The sequence below is a fragment of the Erinaceus europaeus genome, chromosome 6, assembly GCF_950295315.1.
Source record: "Erinaceus europaeus chromosome 6, mEriEur2.1, whole genome shotgun sequence".
Taxonomy (NCBI): domain Eukaryota; kingdom Metazoa; phylum Chordata; class Mammalia; order Eulipotyphla; family Erinaceidae; genus Erinaceus; species Erinaceus europaeus.
This window is the reverse complement of record NC_080167.1, coordinates 13,755,492-13,776,660: the sequence shown is the minus strand read 5'-3', so window position 1 is coordinate 13,776,660 and position 21,169 is coordinate 13,755,492. Positions and strand designations below refer to the sequence as shown.

The window sequence follows — 21,169 nt, the reverse complement described above, 5'->3', positions numbered from 1 at the left end:
TGGGGGTGGGCTAGGGCGCCCCCACGCACCGGCCTCCCGCTGCACCCCCCGCCCCCGCCCAAACTTCTGTTTGCATTGATCAGCACGTTACGTCAGTATTGATAAGTTTGCAAAAAGCCAAAGTCAAGTGCAATCGCGCGGCACACCGACCCCGGACTTGGGGGGGAGATGCAGCGAGCGCTCCGCGGGCCCGGGAGCCGGCTGCAGGCAGGGCAGCGGCGGCGCCGGCGCCTCTCGGCGAGGCTGCCTCCCCCCACCCCTCCCCACCCTCCCCAGCCCCGGCCGCCTCCTCCGGGCGGGCGCCGAGCTCCCCGCCCGGCGCGCTCCGCCCGCGCCCTCCGGGGGTCGGGGGGGCGCGCGGCTCCCGGGCCCGGCGGCGGCGGCGCGGCGGCGCCGAGGGGCAGCGGGTGGCAGGAGGCCGGGGGCGCGGGGGCCCCGGGCAGCGGCGCTCAGGGCCCCGGCGGCCGGCGGCGGCCTTGGGGCCGGGGGGAGTCCAGCCCGGATATTGAGTGCAGCCATTGAGAAAAGCCAAACTCTTGTGTGTGTGCGTCTCGAATAGCCCCCAAGATGGCCGCCAATGTAGGATCGATGTTTCAATATTGGAAGCGATTTGATCTACGGCGACTCCAGGTTAGTGTGGGCAGCCCGGCCGCGCGGCCGCGGGGAGCCCTGGGGCGCGGTGGGGAGGTCCCCGGGCAGCGGGCGGGCGCCCCGGGGCGGCGGGCGGCGGCCGCCGAAGCTCGCCGGGGCTCGGCTGCCCGCTGTCCATCGATAGGTATTAGGAATTGATCTCGCCGCTGCTCTTTGTTCGGTTCAATCATCGATTAGCCGCCGCGACCGTGGAGAAGCGCTAGTGAGCCGGGGCCGGGAGCGAGCCGGCGGATGGCCGAGAGGAGTGCGGGGAGGGCAGCGGCCGCGGTGCGGGGCCGGGGGCCGGGGGCCGGGGGCCGGGGCTGGGGGCTGCGGGCAGGACCCCGCGGCCCCCAGCGCGCGGCACTTTGCGTGCCTGCCAACTTCGCGGCGCGGGGAGGCCGCGGAGCGCGCGGTGCCTGTCCGCGCCTGGCTGGGGTTCGGGGGGCGGGGAGGCGGGGGAGGAGGCGGCTCCCGCACGCTGCCCGCACCTCGCCGCCGTCAGCCTGCCTGGCCCAGCCGCCGGGACGCGCCGCCACCCGGGGCCGCCGCCGCCGCCTACTGCTGCTACCGTCGCGGGACTGGCCGCCGAAGCCCGGCTGACCTCTCCTCTGGCCGGGCTCCTGGGGTTCGTCTTTGCTCCTGCCCGCCCCCCCCCCCTTGGGCGGGCCTCCGACTAGGTGAGGGCGGGCGTGCAGGCCGGGCTGGGGGTGCGCTGAAGTTTGCGCTCCCGCCTGGGGGCTGCAGAGAGCCGGGCTCCCGGCCCCTGGGAACTTTTAAATGGAGATTCCCTCGCGTCTGCTCTCTCCTGCCGGTCCTCCTTGCGCTCCCCTCCGCTCTCCTTCCTGTCACTTTCACTCCTGTTTCTCTTTCTCCTCTTCCATAGCACTTTCTTCCCATTCCACCTTTATCTGGGAGCCCCCCCCCCCAAACACACACACAATTTGGGTTTGTTATATGCTGACCCCCTAAGAGGCCGGACTGGTGGGGGGAAGGATTGGCGCTCAGAGGGGGCGCCTTGGAAGCTTAGCTTAGCTGTCTGCTCATTCCTGGGTGCCCCGACACTCCAGCCCCCCCCCCCCCGCCCCCAGTAAGTTGCAGGGCAGGCGGGGCGGGAGGTGATGCAGTTGACCCGGTGGCGACCAGAGCATCCGCCTGGGCCTTCACATTAGTTGAAGCCAGAGCATCAGTCTAGAGAGAAAAGGGGATCCACTTTATTTTATTTTCTTTCTTTAATATTTTTCCTTTTAATAATCTGCGTGCACAGTTTCTTAAGTTTTTTTTTTCCGATGAGCGTTTCCAACACAGCCCCCTCCTTCTTGGCTGCTTCCCAGCTCCCTTCCCTTCCACCACCACCCCCCACCACCAGCTCACCTCCTCCCCAAAGCCACTGAGCTGGAGAGAAAATCGGGGCACTCAGGCATTCAGTTAATAACCGAGTGTGTGTAATTCCAGGTCCTCACTCCAGTTGGGGCTACAGTTGGTGGCCAACGGAGGCGGCAGGGCTGTGAGCTGTGCTCGCTGGTTTAAATGATGCTAAAGTGGCCTTTCTGTAAGAGTAGGGGCTGGGGGTGAGAGAGAGAGAGAGAGAGAGAGTGTTGGGCAGCCACATTGGGCTTGGCACGAAGGCCAATGGTAATCGTATTCCCTGCTAATGTTTGTAAATGAGACCCGGCCAGCTGGGGGACAGCGTCTTTATTTATGATTGATGTTCTGTAACATAAGGAATGACAAGAACGTGGCAGACAAGAGGAGAGGAACCAGAAGGGCTGGTGAAAGCCCTTTGCAGGGTCCTATTGTTATTCTGGGCTGGAGAGAATTTCCGCGGTGAGATTTACAGCGCTGGTATTTGCTCCCGGCTGGCCGGAATGTCAGTTAACACAATTTTCATTAGATAACTCGTTTTCAATCTGGGGAGCTCAGGCTACATCGGGGTGGGAACAGAGGCTGGGGCTGAGTTCTGAGGGGTGGGGGTGGCTTGGGGAAGCTGTGGTGGTTATGTGTGCTGTTTTCTGAGTGGTGGGGGATTGAAGCTCCCTCTTTTTCCCTCTCCATCTAGGGGGTCTTTGTGGAGCTGTTGAGGTCACCCAAATCTTGATTCCAGCTGCACTTCCATTGATCTGGGAACCCTTTGTTAGGGTTTATAGAAGATGATGGGGGGGGGTGGTGAGCACAAACTGGAACTGGGAAGGATAGAGTTTGAAGGGAGGTGAGGCTTGTGCAGGCAGGACCTGGGGTCCAGGCTGAGCCCTCTCCTCTCACTGGATTTTTATTGCTGGGGGGGGGGGTTGCTCATTAAAACAATGGCTGGTATGTCAGGCACAAAAGGAGAAGGCTCTTGAAGAAGGAGGTTAGCTCATTTACATGGATATTAAGTGGGGGGGGGGGGTGTCCCTGTGGGAATTGGAAAGGCTGTGCACTTCCAGAAATGGAGGAACAAACAGGGCTGCATGCAAACAGGAAGACCCGCACTGCTGCCTGGGGGTCCTTACTGAGCCCCTCACTTGTTGTCAGACCTGTAGTCCCTCCCCACCCCACCCCACCCCACCCCCAAATTCCCACGAATGGCATTTTTGTTGGAAATGGATTAGAAGCCTAAGCACTTTTACTCAGGATCATCTTTGGTACATAATGCTAATGACTTCTCTGACCACACTTTTACTTTCATCCTCCCCCACCCCCTTACTGGGGAGATAACCCAAAGGAAAACTTCCATTGCTGAGATAAGGACAAGAGGGGATCCCCCCAACCCCCAATGGAGGTGTGGTCTGCCTTCCCCTTTCAGGCCCAGTGGTTTCCCTGAGGCCTGGCTGCTGACAGTTCAAGTGGCCCAGGCAGCACAGACAGCCCATGTCCCCAGGGCAGATCATCCTAGCAAGAAAGGTGACCTTGTGCCAGCCCCAGCACAGCCCTCAGAATTCGCTGTTCTTCAGATGTGGAGGTGCTGGCCTCCCAGCGCCATCCTGAGGCCTGGCTCCCCCATGATGGATGTCAGGCATTTGCCTTCTTGTCCGGTGGACTGCTGGGAAATAAAGATGCTGGGAGAGGTGGCACCCTGCACCAGGAGCCCCAAACTGCTTTGCCTGTCCTTTTCTTCTCCCCCACCACTCAGCTGCTAGCAGCCCAGGAAATGAGAAGAAATAAAATTCCGTCCCAAAGATAATGCTGGGCATATTTCATTTGGTTATAAGATTGTTTTATGGTGAACATTACTAATGCAGTATTTTTTTATGGCTTTTCTGTGTATAATAGTCAGAACCAGATTCATACCTTCATGATTTTCTTTCCATGCTTTCCTTTGCCACTTTTTTTGGTTTTGTTTTATGATGCTCTGGGTCCAATCTCTTTTGCAATTTTTTTTTTTAATTCCCTTGCGAGGGTTAATCAAGTTAACAAGACTTGAAGGCATCCAGTCCAAACTGAAGGTACACACTTAAGTGCACAGCTGTGTTTCTGGGGAGGAGACAAGGTTGGCTGGAGGGCCCCCCTAATATAAGCCTGGGAGGTTTCTACAGACCCCGAGTGGGCAGGGAGCAGCTAGAGCTGGCAGATGGACTGGGTAAGGGCAAGTCCATACTTTGCAAAGGAGTTTGAAGAAACTTCTGGAAAGCCTCCGTTTCTTGGCACCCGGGAGATGAGGCTTGATGGAATGTTTTTCCCTGCTCAAAGTTTAGAAAAGAGCGTGGATGTGATTAAAATATTATAACCTTATGATATTCTGAAGTGCATAAATTTTACATATCAGCCACAGAGAGTTTAGACATCCATTAGAGCCTCTGACAGCTTGACTTATCTAAATGTGCTATCATTTAACAATGTGTCAAAATTCCTCTTTCTATAGATGACAGCAGTAAATAAGCTATCAGCCCTGTTGGCGGAATCCTAACTTTGGAAACTTCACAGTAATAGAATGGTTGCAGGGCAGGGAGTGTGAGCAGAAAGGGCTTGGAGCAAACCCACTGGGGTGCTGGCACTGGGCAAGGGGGAGCCAGGGTGGGCAGTGGCAGAGGGAGAGGGTGCTGTGTATACAGCTCTGGGAATGAGATCCCACCACTGACGAGCCCCCTAGACTCCTGCACCTCTAGCCAGTGGGTGACCCCATTCCATCTGCCTCCTCAGTTCATCAGAACGAATACCCCCTGGGCCTTTGCTGCCAGAAGAAGCTAGAAACAGGTGCTGAAATGTTATTTAAAGAGCCCAGCAGTCTTTTCTGGGCAGACCCAAATTCTCGTTTCTCCCCTTGACAGATACTGCTTTCCCTAAGGTGGGCTTCCTCTTTGAGAACTAGAAGAAAACCTGAACAGCAGCTCCTCCCTGCCCGCTTTTGCTCTCAGGGGTTTCCAAGTTTCTTTTATTAATACCTGCATTCACTGTAGAAAATCCAGACAAATCTAAAGAAAGCAAATCGGCTTCTCGGTGGGTTATTTCAGATGAGCCCTGTGCTGCTTGGATGCAAGGATACGGCTTTTCTGATGGCAGTGGTGAATTTTCATTTTTTCTTCCTTTAAAATGTTTTTTTTTTTGGGGGGGATGATGTTCTTTTTTTCTTCCTCCTCATCCCCCCCCCCCCAATTCTCCTGTTAAAAAGAGGATTCTATCTTCGAACTTGACATTCTGTTGTGGTAACCTTTCTTCCAGCAGATGGGATTTCAAACGTGAGCACCTTGGCTTGTGCTAAATTTGGTTCTGGATGATGGTGGCCGCATAGAAATGGTGGCCGCATAGAAATGGTGGCTTTCTATGCTGCTTTCTGAAAGGCTGAATTTCTGGCCGCTTTCTGTCTGATCAACTAATTCAGAGGCCCAGTCTGGCAAAGGTCAGGAAGGGACCTTAGTGGTGGTCTGCCTTTATTTCTGGCTTAGAAATCCAAGGTCTAATCTTCTGTTTGATTTTTTTTTCCTCCAAGGGGTGCTCCTGATTTATGCCAGTACTTATGTGGCAGGTGTCAGCGAAGAAAGGTAGCTGACAGGAGGGGAAGGGCAGCTGGAGCTATGGTTTGTGCAGCTCCTGGTCCTCCTGGGTATCTCACCCATCACTCCAAGTCTCCCAGTTCTTAATCCACAGCCTGGGCTGGCTGTGCCCCTCCAGTCTGCTATGCCAGGCTGCTATAAATGTCAAGCAGGTGCCCAGACTGTGAGAGCCAGTGAGTCACACCATCTTCCTTTGACTAGCCTCCATCATGATGATGGTGGGGGCCAGTGACCCTTGAAGCAAGTTTTCAAGATAAAAAATTATTTCAAGGATGGGGATCTTATAACTCCTGATGAACACTCTGCAGAAAGTGGTTTGTGGTGTTTGGCAGGATGTGGATACTATACTCCTATCATACTCAGATTAAAATCCAAGGACCTGGCCTCTGATTGCCAGGCCCCGTGGGATCTGCTCTGCCTGTGCTCTCTCCAGCTTAATTTCCAGCCACTCTCCCTCCCCTCTTTGCTCTGCTTCAGTCATTGTGACTTTCTTTTTTTCTTCCATCCTAGAAACACAATGGACACACTCTCACTTTTGTACCTTTGCACTTGGGTTCTGTCTCCCTGGGACAGTCTTCCTCCAGATCCTCTTCTGGCTGGTGCTTCCATTTCACTGAGTCTTTGCCCAGAATGTCAAGACCACTTAGCTTTAAGAAGGGTACACAAGCTTCTCCAACTCGCTTTCTCTTTTAATATGTTAATATGATTCTGCTCAAAGGACAGTGTGTTCTCAGGGGGTTCTCACCCCTTGACCTTTTCAGGGTCTGGCATCTCTCTAGACCCTCTAGGGAAGGTTGGTCTACCACCAGGGTGACAGCCTTTTTCTATTAAGAGTCAGATGATAATAGACTTTACCAGCAAGGAGTCCAGCCTGCTGTTACAGCATGAAAACAGCCATGCACAAAAGTTCCACTAAAACTTTATTTACACAAACAGGCAGTGGGCCGGATTTGGCCTGAGGGCCATAATTTGCTATATCTGGTATACTTGATAGCTGTTATATGGGCTGTAGCATGGTTGATGTCGCTTTAACTTTTTAGTTAAGAATATTAAGGTGAATCAAGCTCAGTTCTAGAAACTTGTTCTTTACCTTTTCATTCCAGAGGGAAGTGTGAGAGGTCAATACTGTGAGAGGCCCTTGCCTGGCTTCTTCTCTCTCTCTCTCTCTTTTTTTAAGTGACTTTTTTTTTTTTGCCTCCAGGGTTATCACTGGGGTTCAGTGCCAGCACTATGAATCCACTGCTCCTGGAGGCTATTTTTTTCCATTTTTGTTGCCCTTGTTGTGGTTGTTATTGTTATTGTTTTATAGCTGTTGTTGTTGGATAGGACAGAGAGAAATTGAGAGAGGAGAGGAAGACAGAGAGGAGGAGAGACAGATAGACACTTGCAGACCTGCTTCACCACTTGCGAAGCAACCTCCCTGAAAGTGGGGAGCTGGGGGCTGGAACCAGGATCCTTACACCAGTCCTTGCACTTTGCACCATGTGCGCTTAACCTGCTGCACTACTACCCAGCCCCCCTTCTCTCTCTTTTTTCTGATCTATTTATTATTTTTGGGTAGAGAAGGAGGAGATAAGGCAGGGGCACCTTCAGTACTGCTTCACCACTAGTGAAGCTTCCCCCCTCAGGTAGGGATCCGGAGCTTGAACCTGGATCCTTGTGCAGTCAACCAGCTGCACCACTGTCCCCCTCCCCAGATGCCTGGCTTTTATCCTGATTCCTTCACATACCAGCTGGGTGACTTTGAGTGGTTAACTTAGCCTCTCTGAGCCTAACTTTCCTTGTCTTTAAGTGAAACTAATAATAGTCCCCACCTTTTAGATTGCTCCTGATGATGAAAGCAGTTGACCCTGGGGCTGGGTACCACAGCGCCGGGCACCCAGTTACTGCTCCATGCCTTCCTACTGTGGGTGATATTTTTAGAGTGAGGGAGAAGTGAGAAAGCCAAATGCACAGTAGCTCCTGGAACTTGCTGGCCTTGCAGGCTGTTTCCTAGATTTCTGGGCAGGCTTCCTCCTTCTTGCTCCACCAGGAACCTACTGTTCTCGCCAGTCTCATGTTGTGATGTTGTGTATTACTGGAGCTCTGACTGCCGAGGCTACGGGCTGGAAGCTACGTTTGGCCAGTGGATGCATCACTTTAGATGGGTGCCATCTTTTAAAATGCCTTTGAAGATGTTACCCACATAAAATGAACAGCTGTGGCTCAGTCTGCTGCTGGAGGTGTTCAGTGGACTGGCCATGCAAGGGGCCACAGGTAGTCACCAGAGAGGGCCATCCAGGCCACTGGCAGCCTTACTTCAAAAGCCCAGTGTTCACAGGGGCTTTGTTTTCAGAACAGCTTCATGAAGAAGCCTCTCCTTGTCCTCAGTAGTGTAGTCACCCCCACAAACAGATGAGTGACTAACTGCTTACCCCCTTTCCTCCCTACCAGGCTCCCCCCTTTCCCCCATGTCCCCAGCTTCTGCCATCCCAGCTTCTGCCATCTTTCAGTTTAGCCAAATAAAAAAACAGCAATTCTAGGACAAGCACTTGTCATTAAAAAGGAAGGAAGGAAGGAAGAAGTTAAAAAAATATATGTATCGATCCCGGGGCCTCTCCAGCCTGAGCTGGTTGCCTGCCCGAGACGCCGGGAGCTGAGCAGTGCTTAAGACTCGCTCACACTGGACAGCATAAACGGCGCCCCGGGAACCATTACGGTCGATTGGCTCGTCCAGCCGGCTGTCTGGGGTGTGGGTGCCACGGGTGCAGAGACCACAGGGTTCACTAGGGCAGTCTGGTCCTGAGCAGGGTGGGGTGGCCGCTCAGAGGCCTGGGTGGGGAACACCCACTTGGGGTGCCCATCTTTCCACCCTAATGCATGTTGGGGTGTGGTGTGGGCTATAAAATCAGAGACTGTCAGTGTGAACTCTAGAGCTGAGTGGCCTGAGTTCAAGTCCTGCCTCTGCCACATATCAGCTGTGTGACCTTAGGCATATCATGTAACCTCACTGAGCCTTAGTTTTCTTATCTGTAATGTGGGGGTGGCTGCCACTTGTCCCTCCTTGAGGAATGGGGTTTGGGTCTGGCTACATGTGTATGAAGCTGTGTGAGACAGCAATGATAATCATTATTGTCCTTCATTCTGGAAATGCCACTCACGATGCAGCTGACAACTATATAAACAACCATTAAAAGAAATACTCTAGATAGTAATTATATGTTGGCGAGACCGTGATGAACCAGGAAGGCAAAGTGCCTGCACAGAGTCCACAGATGTACCTCTCACTGGGCAGACAGCCACAGCTACAGGCTGGCTGGATTCTGTGGCAGGAAGTAGCAGGGGAATCAGCAGGTTTGAGCTTCAAGGGAGGCTGCCTGGGAGAAGTCATCCTTTAGCCAGGATCTTGAGGACAAGGACAGGGACAAGCAACACACAGGGGATAGAGCATGTGCTAAACCCAGAAGTGGGCAGAAAATGCAGCTGGAGGAAGGCAGAAGAGCTGGGTTCTGCTCCCTTCCCAGCCATGTGCTAGTGGAGACCAAATACCATCCTGCTTAGCACAGGAGCACTCTCATTGGGCACTCTGTAAACTGTACAGGCGTTGCTTTGCATTTTAAACAACTTAGCCCAGTTCTAGACAAGTCACAAGGCCTCTTCTGCCAGTCTCCTGTTTCTCTTAGTGATCACACACAGGGCAGAGCAGAGCAGTCGGGATCCAAACTCCAGCTCTGCTCCTTCCTGGCCATGTGTCCTCTCTCCTAACCAAGACCTGGTTTTCTCATCTGTCAGGTGAGCCTACAAGGGTCCCTGCATGGTGGGGTGCAGATCTCTTCTGGAGGGAGCGGGATGGCGGGCAGCCCAAGGCCACTCTCAGAGACCTGTCTCCCTGTTACAGCAGCTGGGCGCCCAACGCGAGTCCAAAGCTGAGCCTCTGCCTGCTCTGGACTCCTCAGCAGTTGAGAACACGTCCAGCCAACCTGCTTCCTTCCGTCATTGCTGCTCTCCCTTGCTCCATCCCAGATGCACAAACACGAGCTCTGATAAACCCATTGCTTCCTTCCTTCCTTCCTTCCTTCCTTCCTTCCTTCCTTCCTTCCTTCCTTCTTTCTTTCTTTCTTTCTTTCTTTCCTTCTTTCCTTCTTTCCTTTCTCCTTCCTTCCTTCCTTCTTTTCCTTCTTTCTTTCTTTCTTTCCTCCTTCCTGCCTTCCTTTCTTTATTTCCTCCTTCCTTCCTTCCTTCCTTCCTTTCTCTTCTTTTTAAATATTTTTGTTTAAATAGAGGGAAATAGTGCTGCAGAGGGAGAGACAACACACACACACACACACACACACACACCTGTAGCACTGTTTCACCACTGGTGAAGCTTGATCCCCTTGTCATTTAATCCCACCTTTGTGTCTGCTCATCAGTGACCCGCTGTCCCACAGGAAAGAGGAAGTGAGACACAGGTGCCCACCCCACTATAGCCACCAAGCACATAGGACATGCTGCTATGTCATTGGGAGATGGGGAGCTTTCCCTTCCACCACCTTCCTGGCTGCCTGTTCTAGTTGGCCTCTAGACCTTGGGGATGAGATCCCCCCTTTCCTTGCTCATTCCCCTTCCTCACTTGCTTTGCTCTCACCTCCTACCCCTTGCCCCTTTTTACTCAAGCTCCTCTGACTGTAAACGTGCCAAGCATGTTCCAACCCTGAACCTTTGCACTTGCTCTTCCACTGATATTCAGGGCACTCTTTCCCAGATATTTGCACAGCTCTCTCTCTTTCTCTGTCTTTTCAGCTTTCTACTCAGACATCACATCTTGCCTCCCCCTCTCCTTTCCCTGCACTCACCTGTGATACTATGCTTTCTTTCTTTTTTCTTTTTTTTTTGTGAGCTGCCTCCCTCCCTGGGGAGGACAAGCACAGATTAAGTTCTCAGTCAATACCTGAATGATAGAATGGGCAGATGCCAGTGGAAGGGAGAGTGGGGTCAGCTACACTGACTCCACTTTAAACAGGGAGCCCTGAGGGGTAGTGCAAGGGACCCAACTCCCCTCAGAGCTCCAGCCTCTTCACTCCTTGCTGTGCTTGAAAGTTGCTGGCTTCATGCTGGGGAACTGGACCCAGGCCTCAGGCCTGCCATGGACAGGAGTCTATCTTTAGCTCTGTCAGTCTTGCTTTAGAAACTGGTGACCCCAATTCCAGCCTAGGAGGTGGCTCTCATTCTAATTAATAAATCCATTAATTAATTGCCGGCAGGCTGTGGACCATTAGCGATGGTTTGGTGGCCTCCATCACAGACAGCTCAAACCAGGTCCTTGCAGTCTCAGGGGATGCAACCAGCCTGCTCATGCTTTCGGCACCAGACAACATTCAATCTCAGCAGGCATCACAGGGAGACCAAGCCTCCAGTTAGAGACCCTGGAGTTGAGGAATTCCCTTTTTCAGACCGCCCAGGACCCCTTGTTTACAGTCAGGCAAGAGGAATGAATTTAACCTGTTTCCTTCTGAGGATCCTGCCAGGCCTGTTTTTCTGTCTCCATTGGAGTTTCTCTGGGTTGCTGACAGGTCATTCATTTGTTTCATGGCCAGTATTCAGCACCTGCTCTGTCCAGCAGTGCAACAGTGAACAAAACAGGCCTAGCCCCTGTCCACACAGAGTATCTGTTCCATGACATTCGGAGGAAGAACTTTCCCTTGAGCGGCTGAGATAGCAGCAGCCCTGTGTGGACACTTAGCTGAGGGTGGGGCATGCCGTCAGCCTTGCCTCAGTGTCGACTGTCAGTAGTTACCAGATCAACAGGTATTATTATTACCATTGTAGTGTGAGCACATCCTGGTGCAGTCTAGTTGTCCTTGGATTGGCATTCGACCTGATGGGCCTTCCGTACAGCCGCCAACTCATAGGCATAGAGGTTTGACAAATGAACACATGAGCCCTTTCGCCTGGGTCTGGAAGTGAGCACAGCTGCCCTTGCCCTTCCTTACCTGCTCGGCTGCTGCCTTCAGCGTTGCTTACTATCCCTCAGCACTGGCTTCTCTTGGCTTCTCAGCAGTGTCCTCATCTGGGAGAAGCCTGAAGACTTGTTTGTAGTGTTGGTTGCCTAGCAAGCTGCATTCAGGCCTTGGGGATACCATGTACCCCACTAGCTCAGGGATCTAAACAGGGGTCTTCCTTAGAACCAGAGTTCCCCAGCCCCAACCCCCTACAGCCATCTGCCAGTAGATGGGCCCCTCCCAGAAGCCCCTTCATATGCCTTTTGGTGCTGGCCTTACTTAGCAAGGCCTGGCTTTCACAGGCTTTGATGGGTAAGGGGGTTTGGGGGACAGAAAGAAGCTGTACTTCACTTAATTTTTACAACTGCCCTAGGTACAGAAAACAACTGCTTCCCCTATTTTTACAGCTGAGCAGACTGAAGCACAGAAGGTTAAGCCCACAGCTACTTTACCAACAAGCTGCAGAGTCTGAATTTGGACTCAAATTTGGAAGCAAAGTCTGCTGGTGGCCCATGCCCCCACTAAGGACACGCTCACAGCTCAGGGTACCCCACCTCCTAACTCCATTCCCAAAGTTTCCCCCCCATCTGTAGTTCCCATTTTTCTTCCTTAATTTTTTTTAACCTCTTAAAAACACCCCACCACCCATCAGTTCATGGAAGGAACCCTGGCTTACAAGCCTGGATGGCACTGGAGGTGTTAGGGTGCTGGGATATGGGATAATAACACGGGAGAGACTCCCCCGGGAGTATGGCACCACACAGTCAGCCGCGCTCCCTGCTGTGCGTGTGAGATGGAACTCTCCACCCTGGCGGATAATAAGCAGGTATTGATTGCTGCCTTGGTCATTATCAAGATTTATTTAGTCAATATGGCCTCCTCGGTCAATAAATCGTGTCGTTGATAAAGAAGGAAGGGGATAGACTTGTAGGCTTTATTAAAAAACTTTTTCAGATGTTTTTCTCCCTCACAGAAAATTGTGCGCCCCCTCCTATCCCCACTTCCATGGTCGTCTCAGCTCCACAGCTGGTTCCGGGGTGTCTTTCCCAGTGTAATGTGCCCTACCTATCAGTGTAATTTTTATGGAATCAAAGACTGACTAGGCATGCATGGCCCCAGGGACTGGAACTTTTGTCTTGCATGTCCTCCCCCTGGCACAGGGTTGGGGGGTCTGCTCTCTGGGTTGTTAGGACATCGTTCTTATTTCTTCCTTACAACTATTTTTATTTGGGGTAGGAGTTGGGGGGGGGAGAGTGTACTAGTGTTCCTCCATTTGGTAGATGAGGAAACTGAGAAACCCCCTCAACCCTAGAGAACAGTGTCTGGTCACTTGTTCAATGTCACAGGACTTGAACCTAGTCTCTCCAAAGCCTTTGCTCTGAGCCTGACCCATCTTGAGCAAGTAGCAAATACTCATGGAGCACATGCAGGATGGGCAGTTGCATGGGGAGGGGGTCACATAGTGCCAGGTACTGAGTAGAGGACAGGCTAAACAGACACATGCGAAGTTCCCTAAATAGAAAGAACAGAGGAAAGAAACTGACCAGATACTGAAATCAAGGTGTAGGAAACTCCTGTTTATTCCAGGAGGCTATGGAAGGAGACTCTGAGTTGGTGACATTTAGACTGAGACCTGGCTGATGCAGTGGTCAGGCAGAGTTTAGACAATAGAGACTTCATAGCTATAGGCACAACCTGTGCTAAGGTCCTGGGGTCGCACATCCAGGGACTGAAGGAACACTAGTGTGGGGTAGGCTGGTCGTGTCGGAGAATGGAGGGGTGAGGATGAGGGCAGATGGTAGGTCCTTGCAGATCCTTGTAGACCACTGTCGGGATTGGGCTTGGCTAGATTTTGTTCTTAGGGAGGCAGGAAGACATTAATGGTTTGGCAGGTGGAGAAAGACTCCACTTTATGTTGGATTCCCAGTGTTCAGCCTGGGAGGGAATATTGGAGGAAGAAGGGAGGTGTTTGGAAAATAAAAGAGATTCTACGTGTTCTCTCTACCTAGAGAATGTCTTAGTAATGGGAAGGCTTTGAACACACAGCTGTTATGAGAACTGGTACCGTTTGGTGGTGATGGTGGAGGAGAAGGCTGTCATAGGGACCTGCCTGCTGTCCCTCAGCAAAGTAGCAACCGTGCTTCCTCTGTGCAAGTGATCAGCTGGTGTGGCTTTTGGAGAACTTTAATGACAGGTTCACAACCATCAAGGTAAGGGCTTGAGTTATGATCTGAGAAGGGCTCTTTATATACTAGTCTTGTGAGTCTAGTAGTTTCTAGCATGTTCCCATGTGGTGCCCATACAGAGGGACTATGACCAAAATGGTATGCTTATCAGAACAATGGTGTGCTGACAGACCTTCACCTGGCCTTCATGTTCAGGTGCAAGAGGAAATAATGGGAATGGAGAATAAAGAGAACTTTTCTGTAGATTTGTCTGCTCTGTGAGTTCCCATGCCCTGGAAACCTAGAGAGGCAAAGTGATCACTTGTCTACCATCCTCTCAACATTCTTTCATCTGTTCATTCATAAATCAGCTTACCCACCTATCTATAGCCATCCACTCAGCAATCCATCTGACTGTCTGCTTTCTATTCATCCACCCATTCACCCATCTACCCATACACCCATACCCACCCATCAACTCATCCACCTACTCAGCCAGCCAGAAACCTTCTCATTACCCATCCTCTTATCTGTATGCCCAGTAGAAACCCCTGATCCTATGCACACCTCCATCCAACAACTACTTAGTTAACGCTAGTTATTGCAGGCAGGGAAATGGTCTCTGTTCTTAAGGATTTGAAGTTTAAAAGGTAGAATCAACCATACAGAAATAACCCCAAAGCAGCATGTCCAGCACAGTAATCAAAGACTGTACACAGCGGTGGGAGCTGAAAGGAAAGACAGATTCTCGTCCCATAGACCCATGAGTTGGGCAGAGAATAGCTGAAGAGGACACTGTGTTTGGAACAGCACAAAACCCTTTTCACCTCCTAAGCAGAAGGCTGGCACCTACCAACCAGTCATGGTGAATAGTGTTGCTCTGTCTAGTTGTTCAGGCCACACTGCTGAGAGTAGGTTACTGACATCTCCAACCTGCACTGTTGAATTATTTGTTTATCCCTTCATTTCTGTCACTTTTGCTTCTTGCAGTTTGGTGCTCTGTTATTAGGTGCCTATGTTTTTCATTCCTATGTCTTCTGATGGGCTGATCACTTGTAAATATATTCATCTTTGTCTCTAATAAGTTTTTTGCTGTTTTCGAGTATTTAGCCCTGTGACTAGCCCAGTGACTCCCAGTTTCTTGTAGTTGTATTTTGCACCATATATTATTTTCCATTCTTTCTTTCTTAATTTTTTTGTAATTTTGAATTTAAAACTGACGTCTGTAGCAGGCATACAGTTGGATATATATTTTTTACTTATTTTTTATTAATTTATAATTGGATAGAAACAGACAGAAATTGAGAGGGGAAGGGGAGATAGAGAGGGAGAAAGACGGGAGAAAGACAGAGAGACTTCTGCAGCCCTGCTTCACCACTCATCAAGTCTTCCACCTGCAGATGGGGACTAGGGGCTTGAACCTGGGTCCTTGTGCACTGCAGTGTGTGCGCTTAACCAGGTGCGCCACCACCTGGCTCCTGGATCATATTTCTTAATCCAGCCTGACATTTCTGCCCTTTGACTGCAGTGCTTGGTCCATTTACACTTAATCTTACTAATGATAGAGTTACATTTTTTATTTTCCATCTTTCTTTTTGTTTTTCTGTCTCTTGCTCTCATGTCTTTCAGTTCTCTCCTCTGCCTTTACTTTTACTTTTGTATTAAGTGTATTATTATTTCAAATAATAACACTTGAATTTTATTAATAGTTTTTTAACTATATATTTTGAAAAAATAGTTGGTTTAGGGTCTATTACATATTTTTATTTCATTTTTATTATTTTATAGGGCAAAGAGAAATTGAGATGGGAGAGGGAGAGAGAAAAAGAGATACCTGCAACACTGCTTCACTACTTGTGAAGCTTCCCTTCTGCAAGTGGGGCTAGGGAGCTTAAACCTGGATCCTTGTGCATAGTAATGTGTGAACTCTACCAGGTACACTACCACCTGGTCTGTGATATATATGTGTGTGTGTGTGTGTGTGTATTTACATATACACATACACACACACACACACACACATATATATATTCTTCTGGGTTATTGCTGGGGTGCTGTGCCTGCATTACGAATCCATTGCTCCTGGAGGCCATATTTTCCCTTTTGTTGCTCTTGTTGCTTATCATTGTTGTTGTTGTTACTATTATTGTTGTTATTGCTGTCATTGTTTTTGGATAGGATAGAGAGAAATCGAGAGAAGAGGGGAAGACAGAGGGGGGGAGAAAGATAAGACACCTGCAGACCTGCTTCACCACTCATGAGGCGACCTCCCTGCAAGTGGGGAGCCGGGGGCTTGAACTGGGATCCTTATGCTGTTGTTTGCTCTTTGTGCCATGTGCGCTTAACCCACAGCGCTACTGCCCAGCCACTGCCATGTACATATTTTTTAATTTACCAAAATCAACTTCAGATTTGTGTTATCTGGGTTTTACTGTGTCCTCTGCTCTTGCCCTTGCCCTTGAGCTACATTCCCTGTGTCTTTCAAGCTCCCGACACATCCTGCTTCATTTAGCTTTACACCACATCCCTTTACAGCCTGCTTGGGACACTTTTCCTGTTGTCCCTCTGTCCTCTCCTCTGCAGCCTTGAGGATGTGCTCTTCCTTTTGTCTTTGGGGAAGCTTCCTCACTCCCTGCCCCCAATAATGGGTCACAGCTCTACAGCACCTGCCTTGGAAGGGTTGAGGCACAGCTCTGTGGGCTATTGATGAAATCCTGCCTCCTTAAGCACACAAAGCAGCTGATCCCTTGAAGCGAGAAGTGGAGGGGTGAGCACATAGTAGGCTCTCAGAAGGCATCAGGCAGGTGAACACACAATATGGATAGTGATGTCAGTGTATACAAATGCATCTTCTTGTGTATGGGTCTGCGCACTTCTGTGTGTACCTGTGTCTTAGCACATTTCTCTCTCTGTGTGTGTGTGTGTGTGTGTGTGTGTGTGTGTGTGTGTGTGTGTGTGTGACCTTCTGAGTGTCTTTTCTTTCTTCTTTTTTTTTTTTCTGCCTTCAGGGTTATTCCTGAGGGTCGGTGCCTGCACTGCTCCTGGCGGCCATTTCCCCCCACACCCCATTTTTTTAGATAGGACAGAGAGAAATTGTGAGGGGAGGAGGAGATAGAGAGGGAGAAAGACAGACACCTGCAGATATGTTTCACTGCTTGTAAAGTGTCCCACATGCAGGTGGGGAGCTGGGGGCTTGAGCTTGAGTCATCGCCCTTAGTACTATGTGTGCTTAACCAGGATCACCACTGCCCATATCCCGCCCCCCCTTCTGAGTGTCTTTGCAGGTGTGCCTACGGGTCTTCATCCGTGTGCATGTCCTCTGTGTGTGTGCACACGTGCCTGTCCCTGTGTGAGTGTGCAAGCAACCCTGTTATTACCTTTGTACCTTTGTACACTCTTGCTCCCAGGCTGCAGCTCCTTCTTATGTCCCCTTGCCATGCAATTATTTTTGACTAGTTTGGTGTAGCGTGTAATGATTTCCCCAAAGTTAAGCGCAGCCCCCAAATATTGATCTCACTGCAGTGGAAGTGACACGGGGTAATGCAGGGCCAGCAGCCGCACTGCCTCCTGAGAATTGATCGCCGCCTCCACCCCCTTCCCCCCCCCCCAGCCTTGATGTGACCCTGTAGAGGGGAAAACCCCAAGCTGGCAGCTTTGTGCAGGAGCAGAGGGGCAAACAGGGCCTCCTCCAGACACAAATTCCTCCTCTCACTGTTGTGTGATTCAAGCAAGGAATCTCTCCCTTGAATGACTCAGTGTCCCCAACTGTGAAGTGGGGGCAGTGAGGATAGTTACCTCTTAGTGTTGTCCTGTAGAGAAAGTGAGTTGGTCCACGTGAAGGGCCTGGCATTGACCTTGGCATGTATGGAGTATTCCTGAGATGTTACTCCATTGGCTACTCTCATGCTTTCTCTCTCTCTCTTTCTCTCTCGCTCTTTTTATCTTTCTCTCTCTTCTTCCTCCCTCTCTCCCTCCCTTTCTTCCTTTCATTTGATAGAACAGAAAACATGATAGGACAGAGAACATGAGAGAGGAGGGGGAGATAGAACATGAGAGAGAAAGAGAAACACCTGTAGACCTGCTTCACTGCTTGTGAAGCTTCCCTCCTTCATGTGGGGTCTGGGGACTTTGTGCATGATACTGTGTGCTCAACCAGCTGCTTCTCTCATGTTTTCTCTTACATCAGCACCAGGAGAGATGATACCAGGCCATGACTACGAAACACTCTTCCATCACAGGCCTTTCCAGATGGCTTTCTGGAGCTGCCCAAGATCTGCACTCTTGCTCTGGGGAAGGGAGTATGCTGGCCACAGGTGGCCAGAGGGTTGCAGAGGCCTCCCAAGGATGTACGCCACAGCCCAGAGAAGGCGCCACCCTTGTGCCAGCAGCCTTTGGCGTCTGGCTGTTGACCAGGATGCATTGGTGCAGTGTTCTGCTTCCATGGTCCTGCGCTCTTCTAACTCCCAAACGGCCACTGTGCTTGCACCTCCCAGATTGCTCTGCTTTTCCTCCTTGGAACTAGGGTACTTTGATTCTTTGCTGGCCCCCCACTCCCCCAACTTAGCAGTGGATCAGGCACTACCCCTTCGCTCCCACATGGGCATCCCTGACTTGGGCGCTCTGCAGGCCTCCATTTCCTTGTCTTTGCTGGTCCTCCCATCAAATGGCGAGCTCATTGCTCTTCTCTCTTACTTTATTTTTTATTTTTGCTACCAGGATTATCACATAACTGGGTGACCCTTGGGGACTTTAATTCCTGGTGCCCTGCTGAAAGGTCACATTAAACACTCAGATTCCTGTCTTCTCTTTGGCAGAGGAGCTGGCATCCTGGGGCCTGCCCTGTGCCCAAGGACTCAGTCAGCAGAGCTGGGGCTGGTGGTGGGACTGGAGGCTAAGTTTCTATTTTATGAGACCCCTGCAAGCATGTGAGTTAGCAACTCTGTGACTGTCCCAGAGGCAAGTCCCCTTCTCTGGCCTCAGTGTAGCCATTCTGGAAAATAGGTGGAATCACATTCCCCTTCTAGAAGGAGTGGGGCTCTAAAGTTTCATCTGTGTCCTTTTTCATATCTTATTTTTTAATATAACAGACCTATACTCTGGGTGGCTTTGTGCTGAGTATAACTCAAAGTGCTTGTTAAATGCCACCATTTGTGACTGGCTTGCCATAACTAAGTCACAGTGATGTGGACACTGTTAAAGTCCTTATTTTGATGCACAGAGAGGCCAAGTGACTTGCCCAGGGTCACTCAGCAGTAGGGCAGTTACTTCAGTCACTGCTCAGAGCCGAGGCTATGTATGTCTGGGAAAGGCAGGGCTGCTTTGTCTTACTCAATGACCTTTTGTTCCTAGCAGCCAGTGTGGCTGCCAGGAGTGGGGGCTAGGGCCAGGACTCTCCAGAGTGGGCAGGGACTGGCGGGGAGGCATCATGGTCCACGGGGCCAAAGTTGGAGTGTCTTCAAGGAATAGGGCCCATTTCCTGTCCTGCATGCCTGGGATACTGCCTTCTGGGCCCCTGGGTGGGAATGGTGGTCAGGGAGTCTCTGAGCTCTATCCTCCTCTGAGCCAGGGGTTTGGTCCCTTGCCTCCTGGCCTACTTTGTAAAATTCATTTCCTAGGAAAAAAAAAAAAAAGAGTCTCTGAGTAGAGCAGAGCAGAGCATCTTGCCCTCAGGGGTGGGTGAAGCCTTCTGAGACTCAGTTTTCCCACAGGAGGAGGGCAGAGAAGCCGAGCCCTCCTCCTGCAAGTCCCCCTGGGTGCCCTCCAGCAGAGGTAGGTATACCAGTCCAGCTGCCCCCCTTTCTCAGTCCCCTGCCTGGAAATATACCTTTAGTGGGTGCAACCTGGCCTGGCTACCAGCAGGTGGGTGGATGGGCCAGAGCGAAATGCGCTCCTGTGGGTGTATCGACAGGCTGCCCTAATTACGCACCTTGCTAACGAGAATCAGGCATCACTGGGAATCCAGTGCAGCCGAGCTCAGCCCCGCTAGAGCCAGGCCGGAGCCCAGGGCAGAGTGTGGGGCTATGGGGCTGCAGGGGTGTCAGCTTTGTCTTCTGTACTGTGGGCTCCTGGCTCTGTCCCTTCCATATGTGACAGTGTGATTTGCTATACCCCATTATGTCTTGGGATACATGTTACATAGCAGCAAGTGACTAATACATGAACACGGCCACACATTATAAGAACTGTCTTCTTCCTCAACACAGCCCTCTTCTCACAGACTCATCAAAGAGACCCAGTCATTTTAGGCACTCACTGCTATGTAACAGGCAACCCAAGACACAGGGAGGTGAAATCATGATTTATGTCACAGAATACATACCAGGAGCTAGGACAGAGCCCCATTGTGTCAACTTGTATCTGCTCTGGGATATCTGGGACTTCTGCTGAGAAGACTCGAAGTTTAGGGAGAATGTGTCATCTCTCACATCTGGAGGGTGATGTTGACTGTTTCTGGGAGCTCAGCTACCAACCAGAACACCAGCTTATGGCCCCTTTGTGTGGTCTTTCTGGGGTGGGGAGGCTCCTTTGGGCTTCCTCACAGCATGGAGGCTGGACTACAATGCTGGACTCCTGAGAAAGCAAGGAGGAAGGGAATCTCACCAGGGAGGTTCCATCTGCTCCACTGGTCAAGGCTTAGGTTCAAGGTCACAGTGTAAGAGCAGGTGGGATGAGCTGTATTGTTGTGGCATCTTTGGGAGAAACAGTCTATTCTAGTAAGTAGAGGTAAAGGTAGTCATCCAGGTGTGACAGACTGAGGGTGGGGGGAGAGTGGGCGTGACAGGAAATTGTTATCATGGAGCAGGTGAGACAGGAAATGACTAAAATGGGAGAGAAGGGATGACAGGAAGTTGCCAGCCCGGAGCAGGTAAGACAGGAAATGGCTGAAATGGGAGAGCAGGGGCGACAGGAAGCAGTTGAGAAGGGTAGTAGGCATGATAGGACACTGTGTGAGGGGAGCGGGTGTGAAGTGGATTTTCCAGAGTTCCCTGTGGTGGGGACAGTGTCCGAGATGCCAACAGCACCACCTCTCCCCACTTCCCAAGCTGCCTCCTGATGACTCCAGGTGGCCAGACTGATTCCAGCAGGGCAGCCAAGGCCTCTATGGACCCTGTCTTGCTCCCTGCCCTGGCCTCTCTTCCTCTCTTCCTGGGAGCCCCCCAAGCCCTCCCCCCACCAGTAGGATCCTTTATTCCAGAAAGTGTGACTCCCACCTCAGCAGCCTGGAAGCACTCCAACTACTGTACTTTCCTTCAAATAAAAGCAGCTAATTAACATTATTCTTTAATTATTGCCTTTATCAACAAGGGGTCTGATTTGTACCAGCAGGATAGTTGCTTTTCCTTAAACTACCCAAGTGAATGCTTCAGTTCCTGGTGCTTTTGAAATGAATTTGATGTCATCTGCCCAGAGTCACTTAATGGGGACGCCTGGGTAATGACTGAGC

The 21,169-nt window shown here is 51.0% G+C and overlaps 1 protein-coding gene across 5 annotated transcripts in view; it reads left to right on the top strand.

Moving 5' to 3' along the window:
- Positions 1-374: 374 nt before the first annotated feature.
- The window catches only part of CUX2 (cut like homeobox 2), a 224,487-nt gene continuing 203,692 nt past the window's right edge, over positions 375-21,169 (top strand). For all 5 annotated transcript variants that reach the window (XM_060193096.1, XM_060193093.1, XM_060193092.1 and 2 more), the window contains exon 1: positions 375-630. In XM_060193096.1, the coding sequence (XP_060049079.1) occupies positions 568-630 (63 nt within the window). In that variant the 5' untranslated portion in view covers positions 375-567. The remainder of the gene's footprint in view (positions 631-21,169) is intronic.